The 12,270-nt window shown below is 36.8% G+C and overlaps 2 protein-coding genes across 3 annotated transcripts in view; one reads left to right on the top strand and one right to left on the bottom strand.

The window, feature by feature from the left end:
• LOC128859723 (potassium voltage-gated channel protein Shab) overlaps positions 1–12,270 on the bottom strand; it is a 160,799-nt gene that overhangs the window by 38,528 nt on the left and 110,001 nt on the right. The gene's annotated exons all lie outside the window — the stretch shown is intronic.
• On the top strand, positions 6,878–8,490 carry LOC128859724 (uncharacterized). The gene is made up of 3 exons (XM_054096766.1): positions 6,878–7,023; positions 7,108–7,311; positions 7,367–8,490. Exons 1-3 carry the CDS (start codon positions 6,996–6,998, stop codon positions 8,317–8,319), a joined length of 1,185 nt encoding a protein of 394 aa, XP_053952741.1. The 5' UTR covers positions 6,878–6,995; the 3' UTR covers positions 8,320–8,490.

Raw genomic sequence — 12,270 nt, 5'->3', positions numbered from 1 at the left:
GCTTCACAAAATCTTTGACAACCTATATCTTAATAACTACACGTTTCCCCACAAAAAAAAAATATATATATATATTTCCCATTCTCAGAAGGCCTATGCATATCCATGTACGAATTTTGGATATTCTCATACCGTCACATGCCCAATGAATTGTTTTGATTGGGTCTTCCAACATTTTAATTTGCCCCTCAGAAAGTATTGGCTGACGTGGGATTTGAATTTATCCCGTTTCATAAGTCATTCCTTAAGATGGACCAATTTTTTTCAAGTTGAAACTTACGGCAATCAATATACGATCTGAATAAAAATTCAATGAAATAAAACTTCACTTTTTAAATAGATCTGCACTGGCAAATACCTAAATTTTAAACATTTTTGTTATTTGATTTTATTAAATGTATTATTACTTGACTTGACTTGAAAATAAACTAATTATGATTTTTGTAACGTATGAGTCCTTAGTCTAGTTATCAAAATATTAAAAAGCTTGTAAATTTTCCTTTCAGCAATTTTTTAAAACAATTACCTAAAACCTAAAAACCCACCTCGAGACAATTCCTATAAGAGAAATTCTAAAAAACATTTGTTTATTAAACTCGATTAGCTCAATAAACAACTTGGCAAGTTGAAATGAAAATAAAAAGATCTTAAAGGGCAACTCAAACAATTTATTTCAACAAGCTTAGTTTAAGTCGAGTCTGTTATTTATATTTCCCGTAAGTTAAAAATGCTCACACTGCTGTCCTCGAGACTGAGTGGGCGAAAGCTCTTTTCGCATCCGTCTACTAAACGACTATGGAGGCAAACGTACTTATATCCACATATGTAGAGATATACTTATGTATGAATATATATATATATCGCGCTTAGAATTATCAGGATATGCACGTTTCCGCACCCGCATACCCCACAGGAAAAATCTGCTTTACGATTAGTGGCGAACTAGTCGAAAAAGAGTTAGAAAATCATAAGTTAAAAAAACAAAACCGTGATACCATGAAGAAGATTTGTACATAATTATGTGTACTAAGTAGCATCGCCTATTCGTTGAGAGCGACCGGGTAAATTGGTCTGAATGTAAATCACGGAAATATTAAAATTGCATAGCAAGCACTTTCTGTGATATTACAAATGAAGTGTGAAAATTATGATAGTTCGCCTTTGGGGGACAAAGAAAAGCAGTTCTAACTCCAGGATTGCTAGTAGTGGCTGTTTGCCTCCAATATTCCATTATCAGACCTTTAATTGTTTTAAATTACTTAAAAATCAAGTTAAAACTAAACTTTTTCCAATTTTTAAAATGTGTCTTAACCCCCTAAGCGATTTGGGCCAACTTCAAAACTACGTAACAGCCAAATAAATGAAAAATAGAAACGCCAAGGGTGACCAAATTTAGTTGTGAGTGAGTGGAGTTCCCGCATTTGAATTCGCCACAATCAACTTCCTATTAAAATAAAAAGGCACTAAGATCATTTTCCTAAATTTTATTAATTGAATTACATTTTTTTTCAGAATCCGTTAAATCTTTATATAATTAAAAAAAGTATATGGCAGGGCCGTAGAGCAAAACAGAAAATCTATCGAAATCAGCTGTTTAAAAGCAAATGATCCACAAAATTCCATTTTTTCGTGTTTGCTTTGAGTTTGAATAAAATATGCAATGACATACAGACAAAAGCAAAACATGACGAAAAATTTACTGCCAAAAGTGAAGTAGTTCGTGGGGTTTCATTGAGTAGTATGAATGACTACTAACTAAGAATGATAGAAGGCAAGATGGTGTCTTCCGAATTCGCTACGAGGTCATGCCCGAGAATATACAGACAAAAGGAAGCGAAAAAACTTGATCGTGAAGAGGAAGAGTAGGCGAAAGCAATAGAAATTGCCAAACACAATAAATCATACACACACACACTTTCTTGCCACGGCGTCACAATGCTTTATATTCATTTGCGCTTCAACAATTTGACAAGCGGCACTTCGTTTTCGTTACGAGGCTGTTCACACAAATAAGTAATTTATCTTTCCTTTGTTTATTTGTTTTGTATTTTATGGTGCATGACGTCAGCTGTTGTCAAAATCGGAAAGAATAAAATAGTGGTTTTCGTAAGACGTCACCTTCTATACTCTATTCGCCTTGAGTTCTGACTATAACGCGAAATGCTATTGAAATACCTGCAAACTTCTTAATCAGCTGTTTTGTATTTGCAAACAAAGTACTCGTAAGTGCCGTATTTTTAGCGAGAAATGTTAGTCAGTCCAAGAAATATGGTAAGTCTTAATGTTTCGCCACACTGTAATTTTAACAGTTCAGTGCGTCATATTCGACAGCCTTAATACTCATCTCGAAATATTTCTCTTGCTCACTCCACTCTGACTCCGTCGATTTAGTATTTGACGGACATGATGCTGCATTTATTCTATGAATGTTTTGAGGGTCGAGAGATGACTTCAGTTCTCAACTGCCTATTAGATGTTAAGGCTGACATTATTGTCTGTCATAATGCTAATTTACAAAAATCTAAGTCTTGTACGCCTTCAAAATTTTAACTGAAAATAGTGACGTGGATGCCAAGACGAGAGTGGACTGACTATTGGTGTGACGCCAGGATATACTTCATAGACTTGGATTAGGAGTGAAGAGGATATACTTTCCGAAGTAGTCGATTTCCTGATGGGTAGCTACATATGAGCGAATAATATACACTCATAAATAAATGCACCATAAAAATCTGCTGCCACATGAACGCGCGACTATAACACGTCCTAAGGCGCAGCATCCGCAATTGTTTCATTTGTTATTTTGCACATTTGCTTTGAACATATGCATTTCTGCGGGTATATACGCATGTAGGTATGTATATGTACATATACACAATGCACATACGCGGCGAGTAATTTCTACATCCTTGCGCTCAAGTTTTTCTACTGCAGATTAAACCTTTTATTTGTTACAACTGAAAGCTTAGGCTTTTCATTGTAGTTTCCTTTCTTATTCTTTGAGTGCATTCAGTTTTTTTGTTTTTATCAGCATCGCGTCAGCAACAAGTTGCATTTCGAATGCATTTCTTGTGATTATTTTATTTAAAATTCTTTTAAGAACAAATTTTCCATTTAAAACTTATTTAGTTATTTTGGTGTGAGTCAGAAATGGATTGGGATATCCGATATCAGATATTTGTGCCTAAGAAAAAAATTGCATATGTAGTGAGTTGATCTCATTTCATATTATGTTATGGCATAATATAGTTAGTTTCCTGGGCTTGGGTTGGCTTTAAGATTCTTATCAAAATTCTTGCATCTCTCCCATTGTTTTTTAGTCCGAAATATATGCCATAGAAATTTAAGGTTAAGAATGTATTTAAAGACGTTTACGGTCTTCTGGGATTGGGTAAGGGCACGAGTATTATGATTTCAAATTTCAAAGAAGCAGGTCGTCTAGTATGATAAAATGTAAATGAAATGCATTGGTATTTCACAGTACTGGAAACCCTTAGTAGGCTTACCAAAGGGGTGGTATTACCCAATTGCTGAGGTTAAAAGTTTATTTGATATTATCTCTTTGTGTTACACGAGGCACTGCTGATTCGAGTATCTTCTGTCAGTAAATATAATCCAGTAAATCTAATCTATCAGAAAACGTTAGTTCTCAGAATGGATGACGAAACGACGGAACACATTATGTTCAAAAGCGGCGCTACCGCTAAGTGAAAACTTAACCACCTAAGTGATATATACTCGACGAAACTCGCTACTTGCGACACAATTTTTTTTCTTCATTGCGTGCTCAATAATTGCGACATTAGAAAATTTTAACCTCGACTTTTTTTCTCTTTTTACGTTGTATTTTTAAGAGTGAAGCTCGAAGAAGTACTGTCGATGCCAACCTGGTAATGAGATTTTTTAGATTGAAGCAGCTAAATGAATTTATAGGAAGTGCCGCCCAATTTTTGCATGGTGTGGTTTCATAATGCCAAAGAGAAAGTTTACGCTGCTTACATTAAAAGAAAAAGCTGACATTCTGAACAAATTAAATGCGGAAATTTCCATTAACGCATTAGCTAAAAGCTTTCGCGTGCATAGAGCAACAATAACTCATATTAAAAAAAGTAACAGTCCATAAAGAAGTTTGCTACGCAATCTGAATCCGGTTATGGTCAAAGGAAAATTGAATTGATATTTAATAAAAAAGAAATCAAAGTTATTACATGCCTAAATTCATGAAAATCCTGGAGGCTTTCACGCTAGCAATGGTTGCGTTGCAAACTTCAAAAAGAGCCACGGAATGCAATGGTGAAAAATAGGTGACTCCATCAACCCATTTCTGGAGAAATTTAACAAAACAATTACGAATTTAACTTTGACAAGAGTGCAGATATACAATGCCGATGAGTCCGGCTTATTTTGGAAGCTCTTACCAGATATAACTCATGTGCGCTCAGGAGAAACCGCGGCTCTGGTTGTAAGATCAATAAGGAGAGAATAATAAATTATTTGCTCGTACAAATGCTGCTGGAGTAAAAATAATGGTTATTGGGAAATCAGTGAAAGCGCGTACATGAAATTTCTTTACTGATATCCTATTGTCGACAAAGGAAATAAAAGTGTTTGGATGGCTTTATTTGAAAAATGGTTCCACAGAACATTTGTTCCAGAGATACGCTCCATACGTTTTCCTCCAAACAGTAGTGCTCTAATACACCCCGTGGATCAAAACGTTATAAGGCTTACTATATTGAGCTACAAAAAATACCTCTCCAGTCACATTGTTGGTCGTGGAGAAACTGTCGATGAGTCACTGAGAAATATTGAGCTGAAAAATGCATGGGTTATGCCCTTCTGCCATTTCAATTTAGTCATCATTTGTCTGACTGGGATTGTAACGGTATCATTTTTCCTTCGGAGTAACGATTACCGATAGTGGAACCATTGCAGCAAGTCTTCCAATCAGAAACCGAGCAATGGATTGTTAAATCTCATTCGGAGCGCACAGCTTTAAATGAGGAATACTGTAATGAACAGAACGAAACAGTTGGTGGAAGAACTAAATTTACATCGAAAGTGGCCATATCAGTATTCAATATATGATTGGATTGGGTAGAGCAAAACAGTGTGTCCTTGAACGATATTATGACGCTACAGAGACTCAGAAACATTGTGGTACTGAACAAGCGAGTGTGTACAAAACAAACCAAAATCGAAAATTTTTGGAATTTCAAAAGAAACTTATCGCTTTAAAGTGTATTTAATTAAATATTAAAAAAAATTGATTGGGATTCCTATCAGTAAAAAAACTATTTTAAAAGCGTTTGGAAAAAAAGTTCAGTACTTGCTACACCCTCGAAACTTTCACCAAGCCCAGTTTTCATTACGTGCAAGAATCCAGTTTCTATTGTCTTTGAAATGTGGAATAGAAAACCAGAAGACGTGCTAAATTATTGTATTTTCAAAAGTTTCCACATATAGCGTGAAGGCTTGAGCTCAGTAGACCACGCTAGGGGTCTCAGGGTACATGGTTTTGGTGCAGGAGAACATGCTGTCGAATATCTGCCGTGCCGGCCATTAGTGGTTGGAATGTGTGGCAGTTTTACTTTTTATCCACGCCTTGAATATATAGGACCCCGGAAGATTTATGGGTAACGGGACCGTAAAGCTTCATCAAGAGGAGAAAAACTACCTATACTTAAGGCAATGCCGGACATAATAAGCAATTTTAACCGTATACGTTTAACATACCGCACCAACCGTTGTTATATTTGTCAAGGTAAGCAGGTTTGATCTCGCAATGTTTCTGACAATCACCTTTTCAGCTCTAGGACAGGGGAAAGCAGCTCTCACAGTGTGATTGAGTGTAGCGTCCGACTAATTAATTTGATGTGTAGAAGCGCCCCAGACGGGTGTTTTCTTTAACAATCCACCAATTCATGTTATTTTTCACTTTAAAAACACTTTGCAGTAATAGCGTGCGATTAAAACTGCACACACGGGCAATAGGATTATAAATTATGGACGAGGGAACAGGATCTGGCACCCTCGCTCTCTAATTCTCCTTGACAAAAGCTTTCAGAATTTCAGACTACTGCAAAGTTTGATGCAACTGACATCTCCGCAAAGCTAACAGGCATAATGGGCATTCATAACTCGTTTGCTTTATGTGTAATGAAGCTGTGATCAAGGGCGCTCGATCGGTAACGCTTAACTTGAAATGTGTACAAGAATGACGACATCAAAAGGTCACTGGACTATTGGAGTTCTGGTGATCCATTTATTCGATGATTTGGACAGTTTATTGATAGCTTTGCTGGATGGGCTGATTGGATTTGTCTGAAGGTTGTATGGCTTAAAAAGGTGATAGGATTAGATCGAATAAATCTTTAAGTGGCACCACAAAGAGCCTCTCTAGTCAACGAACGAGCTAATTCTAAGAGCAGGTCGTCTAATCTAACCAAATTCAGTATTCAGATGTTGACATTGGAATTAGGACCGGTGATATTCGTTAGGCATTGAAAGCGCAATTATGCCGGGTTGATATAATATTCTTGAGTTTAACAAATCTGCAGACTTTTTCAGAAAATGTTCGCTTAATAAAAGTTTCATTCAGATTCATCTAGTTTCGAATGGTTCCTCTTTATGCGAAAATAAGCCTTTTGTTAGTTAAACACTTTTCAGTTCTGGTCTTGGATCGACTTGTGTCATGTCATTCATATTATACATACAATATGTTCGAAAAATTTTGTTTACATACTTACATATGTATGTAATTTTTCTCTGTTTTTTTTGCTGACTTCAAATTTTATGAAATTCAAATTTTTATTTTACTGTTGTTATTCGTATTCTTGAAAAATGCGAAACTCTGTCATTGAATTTTTTGAGACAAAAGAGAAATCGAACGTCAACTTTGTTTATTTATTATTTTTCTAGCAAGACGCATTTTACCAGTTGCTTTTAGAATACGAGTGAGAACAAAATAGCAAAGAACCCTAAATGTTATTCCAATGCAACTGAGGCGCTGCATATGGACTGGTGAGGCCAAGCGGACATAAATCTTTCATTTTCAATTCTGATATCGTATATTTGTTGTTACATTTCACATTTGATTTCGCGCAGTACTTATGGTGGTGATTTTGCACATTACAAGTACAACTCCAATACCGTTTCGTAGTGACGATTATTTTTATTTGGACCCCGATACGGAGGATGATATGGATTATATGCAGAGTGCGGACTTCGCGGATGCAGACTATCGCCCAAACGAATCTGAATCTGACTATGTTATGTATCCGCGTTCAGCCGAAACAACAACAGAATGTGGTGCGTACAAAAGCATTGTGACAATGAAGTGTTTAACTTTAAATTTAATCTTTAGAGACCGAACCGTCAAAAAATACCGAAGGGCACACACACAGCCCACATGGTCCCGTGCCAACTACATGCATAGCTATTATACCGGGTGCAACTACAAAGCCTCCAGGGCATATTAGTGAAAAGCCGTCTGCTCAGCAAGGGAAGCCAGATCAACCAACATCCACGATACAACCAGCACAACCACATCAGCCAACGCAACCGCCCCATAATCAGCTTCCTTCACCTACACCAGCTCCTTTGGTACCACCTACAACGTCTAAACAGGCATCGAATAAAACGTCTTCGATGGAAGCCGAAACGACTACATGTTTACCAGAAGAAGAGCCGACACAAAAGTCAACACCACCGCATTCAGTGGAAGCGACCACTTGTATGACGGTGAAGGGTGGAGCGGGCGGAGCAAATGCCTCCCTTGAGGACATGATAATGCCAACAAATTCCTTAAATCCGGCAACCTCGCTCACAGATCAGGAGGGCAAAACGCGCGCACTACACTCACTTGTACAGCATTTGTATGTAGCGCAGGCGCGAGTCCAGCTTGAGGCAATTGAAATTAAGAAAGCTCAAGCGGTGGCGAATTCGGCACAACAACAGCTCGAGGAGGCGGCAAATCATGTGCGTAGTGTGACGGCGGCACTGCAAAATGCTCAGCAAGAGGTGGCTTCGGCGGCGATACGGGCGCAAACGGCCCAACTGCAACTGGCGGCACACGATCAGTTGTTATTTGCGGCACGACAAGACGTCGATGCTCTCTCGTCACAAATGGTCGGGTTACAGGCAGCCGAAGGCATATCAGTGCCGACGGTGAAGTTCGATATAGGTAGTCTGTTGGACAAGCTGAAGCAGCCACTAACAGCTGCAGAGCGGCCGACTGCCGTGCCGCCAGTGTTAGCTATGCAAGAGCTGCCTCCGGCCGATCCTGCGCCATTGTATGTTGACTATGATTACGATTAAGTTTGAAATATGCACTTTAGTCCCACTAGCAATATACACATTTTTTTTATTAGACATATATTTTTGTAAATTGTATTTCTGAAACGATTGGTATTGTTATGTGCGCTTAACTTCATAAAGGAAGAGTGTTCCTTGTATTTTTGATTATTTTATTTTCATGTGAACCATTCTCAATACTCACAATAAATGTGAATTAATAATTTATGGGTAGGTCTTTGAGGATTGGTTTTATTCAAGTCTCAAATAATTGCCAGAATCCGTATTGTTATGCTGGTCGGTAATAAGGCGGTGAAAATAGAGCGGCTGATTTAGCGATTCAGCGTTTTGAATGTCAGTTTGGCCGCATTCGTTGCTGTTGTTTTTTTGTTTCTGACATTCTTATGCAAATGTTGACATTCGAATCACTAAATTGCAGGAACAAAATTTGGTTTTAAGGCAGGGATAAGTAAATAAATAAATACCACTTAGGATAAAAACTATGACGATTTGTTGAGAAGGCTGATGCAGCAAGTTGTCGCTCTTTTGTTGAATACCATATCAGATGCCTCTAGTAAAAAAAAGTTAGCGTATTTCATGCTTTATCTTTATAATTGATATGCTTTTATATACCAGTGCAATATTAACGCTTTTCTGAGCTGAATGAATACGGCTGGCTTTCTTAACCGTGGAATCATCATTTCCCAGAGATTTATAAGGGAAAGCCATTTAAACAAAGCACGCACAAAAAATGGGGAATAATTAAAAAGCAACAAAGAGAAATTCCAACATTGTAAACTTAGGATTCCAAACATTTTATTTTTTTTTATATGAATTACGCGTTTCCTGTTATTTGACTCAGGTGCATTTGATGAGGCGAATTTTCGAAGATTTTTCTACCTGCGTAGGATGGAATGACCAACAAATATATGGGGAGCACTTAAAATGCTGTGGTCCCGGCCAGAATATTTGTAGAATAAAAGTCTCAAAAAGCTCTATTACAGGAGCCAGAATATGCAAGCACTTTAAGTGAAAAAAAAACAATATTATATTACTACAAAGGCTTTCGGAATTCGACCACTATTTCATTCGAAATCGATTATCAACTATAATAACAGGTGGCGCAAAATTAATCGTTTATGGAAAGATTTATAATATTTGCAAATATCGTCCTACGGCAATCATATATGACACTTGTGAGCTAGACAGCTGCAGCATACAAACAGACAAGCAATGGAGCACGTAAGGGTCAAAATAAAGATTTCCGTCATTCAAAATAATTTGTTTTTTTTAGTAAAAAGTTGAATGGTTAATTTTGCGCCACCCGATTAATTTTGCGCCACCCTTTATAATACACAATTCGATAAAAATGGGAGTAGCTTTTACCAGGCAGAAGGACTGTCTGAATGACTAATGATAAAAGCTGAAAAAATAGAAAACAAATAGAAAGATGCTTAAACTTGAAAATTGATTTTTATTAGATTTTTCTTCTTAAACTATTGCAAATGCTCCAATAGTTATTAATGCTAAATGCAAAACAAATAATTTTCCTCAATTCTCGCGAATGATGAAGGAAAAAGAAAAATAAAATTTGCTAATCGATTATTCATTCTTGCTTTTGTTAAATGTTCGGGCATTTATGTAGCTAAAGAAATGCTGCAGCCTTTTAAATTCCAAGACAAATATCCAAAATCGTTTCATTGTTTATAAATTGTATGAATTATATAATAAAAAGAAGTTTGCAAAAAATAAATGAAATGTTTGATAATTTTTTTTGTACCTCCTTACTCTTTCCCCGTAAGGTCTGGTGGGGGTTAAGAAATGTTTGTTATGTTATAGTTGTTGCAGTAGTTGAAATTGTAGTTGTATTTGTAGTAGTTATAGTTGTTTTAGGGTTAGTTAATATTTTGTATATAAGTATATAGTTGTGTTTGTATACATACATGTGTGGGTTTGTAGGTGAAGTGAAATAAATACCAACTTTACGAAACATTGAAATGAACATCTAATTATCGGATTATTTTTAGTAAATTAATGAATATCTTAAAGTTTTTGTATACATAAAGATATTTGTACACCTAAAATAAAACATTTACCAAAAGCTGTTAGAGAAGATGCCATATGATGAAGTAAAGTAAAACAAAAGTTGGAATAAAATGCGCAAGAAGTGTAGACCAACAGAAAAGTAGAATGGCAGAAAGTTGCTGCAGCAAACCAATTAGTGAATAATTCTTTGCTAAGTATGTTTTAAATGGATATAAGAATGGCACTTTATGCAAAGTAAACTTTTCGTTACTACCGAATACCATCAAGACTTAAGCCTTAACCCTAGAATGCAAACTTATGCAAAATTTACTCACTCCTCTTAAAAGCGAATATTTGCGTAGTTCTATTTGTAGAGTGTACAGTTTTTCTGACAAGAAATAAAAGTTTATGTCATGAAATGAGAAATATAATTTTGCTCAAGGCACTTTGAACAGGTATAGGCTATTAGTGGAGCAGCTGACTTGATTTTTTCTATTTATCAGATCACTCCATAAGTTCGTGCGTATTTTACCCATAATTTCTGTAAAAATCTGGCAACTACACACATTTGACAACCCACTTGCTATCTACCATTTTGAATTTCATACTTATTACAGCTAACGAGATTGATTGAATAAAGACAAGCTAACAAAGGTTATGGGACCAGCCCCCAAGTAAAAGTTAAAAGGTCTGAAAATAATAACGTTGTTCGCGGAACACTAAAGTCAATCGTTTGTCGATTGTGCGCAATAAAACGCGGTATCAGTTTTTTTTTTATCAATTTCGTTCGTCGATTGAAAAAAAAAAAACATAACCTCTACTCAACATGAGCCACGCGATGCAGCTTGAAAAGCTTAACGGCGAAAATTATTCCACGTGGGTATTACAGATGAAAAGTTGCTTGATTACCCAAGATTTGTGGAAGCCAGTGGTTACAGAGTGTCCAGCATCGGGTCAGGAACGAGATCGGTGGTTGTCGGTCGATGAGAAAGCGCTGGCCACAATTACTTTATGTGTGAGACCATCAGAATTACTGAATATCAAAGATTGCAAAACAGCGAAAGATGCATGGACGGCATTAAGCGAGCTATATAACGCGTGTGGACCTGCGAGGAAGGTCAATCTCTTCAAAAGACTAGTCAGATTCAAGTTTCACAGCAGTGAAAAGTTTGCGCCTCAAATAAATGAATTCTGCTCAATAGCAGAAAACTTGCGCGAGATTGCAGTTACGGTTCCCAGTGACTTGCTCTCAATTTTGCTTTTATGCAGCTTACCGGACGACTTGGAGAGTTTCGTCATCGCAATCGAAAGCAGAGACAAATTGCCAACATTGGATAACCTAAAAAGTAAAATACTCGAAGAAGAGCAAAGACGTGGTGACAAATACGAACCAAACAGCGAGAAAGTTCTAGCGATGAACTCAAAGAATGGTGTAAGAGGAAATAAAAAACCGCAATACTCGCAGCAACAACAACAACGATCACGAGGAGCCGATAAGCAAAATAACAAAGTCAAGTGCTACGAGTGTGGAAGAAGGGGCCACATACGTGCTGAATGCAGAAGGCGCAAAGATCAACCTGCTCCAGTTGCACTAAGTGTAGTAAATTTGCAGAGCAAAACGGATCAAAAAGTGTGGATATTGGACAGTGGTGCTTCGTCCCATATGTGCCCACATAAGTCATTCTTCAATAAGTTAAGCAAACACTCGCAAAAAGTGTACTTAGCAACGGGTGAAAAAGTGAGTGCGACGGGGATAGGTACCATAAAGTTAAAGTCAAGTTTCACAGAATTGATTTTAAATAAAGTGTTGTACATTCCGGACTTACAAGCAAACATTATATCATTGAGCAAAGTGATAAAAAATGGAAATAAAGTGTATTTTAATGAAATGAAAACAGAAGTAAAAAGCAAAGACAATAGAACGGTTTTCGCGGCTAAAGAAGACAACGG

This window comes from Anastrepha ludens, chromosome 4, assembly GCF_028408465.1.
Source record: "Anastrepha ludens isolate Willacy chromosome 4, idAnaLude1.1, whole genome shotgun sequence".
NCBI lineage: Eukaryota > Metazoa > Arthropoda > Insecta > Diptera > Tephritidae > Anastrepha > Anastrepha ludens.
Note: the sequence above shows the minus strand (reverse complement) of the source record. Positions and strands in the feature narration are given on the sequence as shown.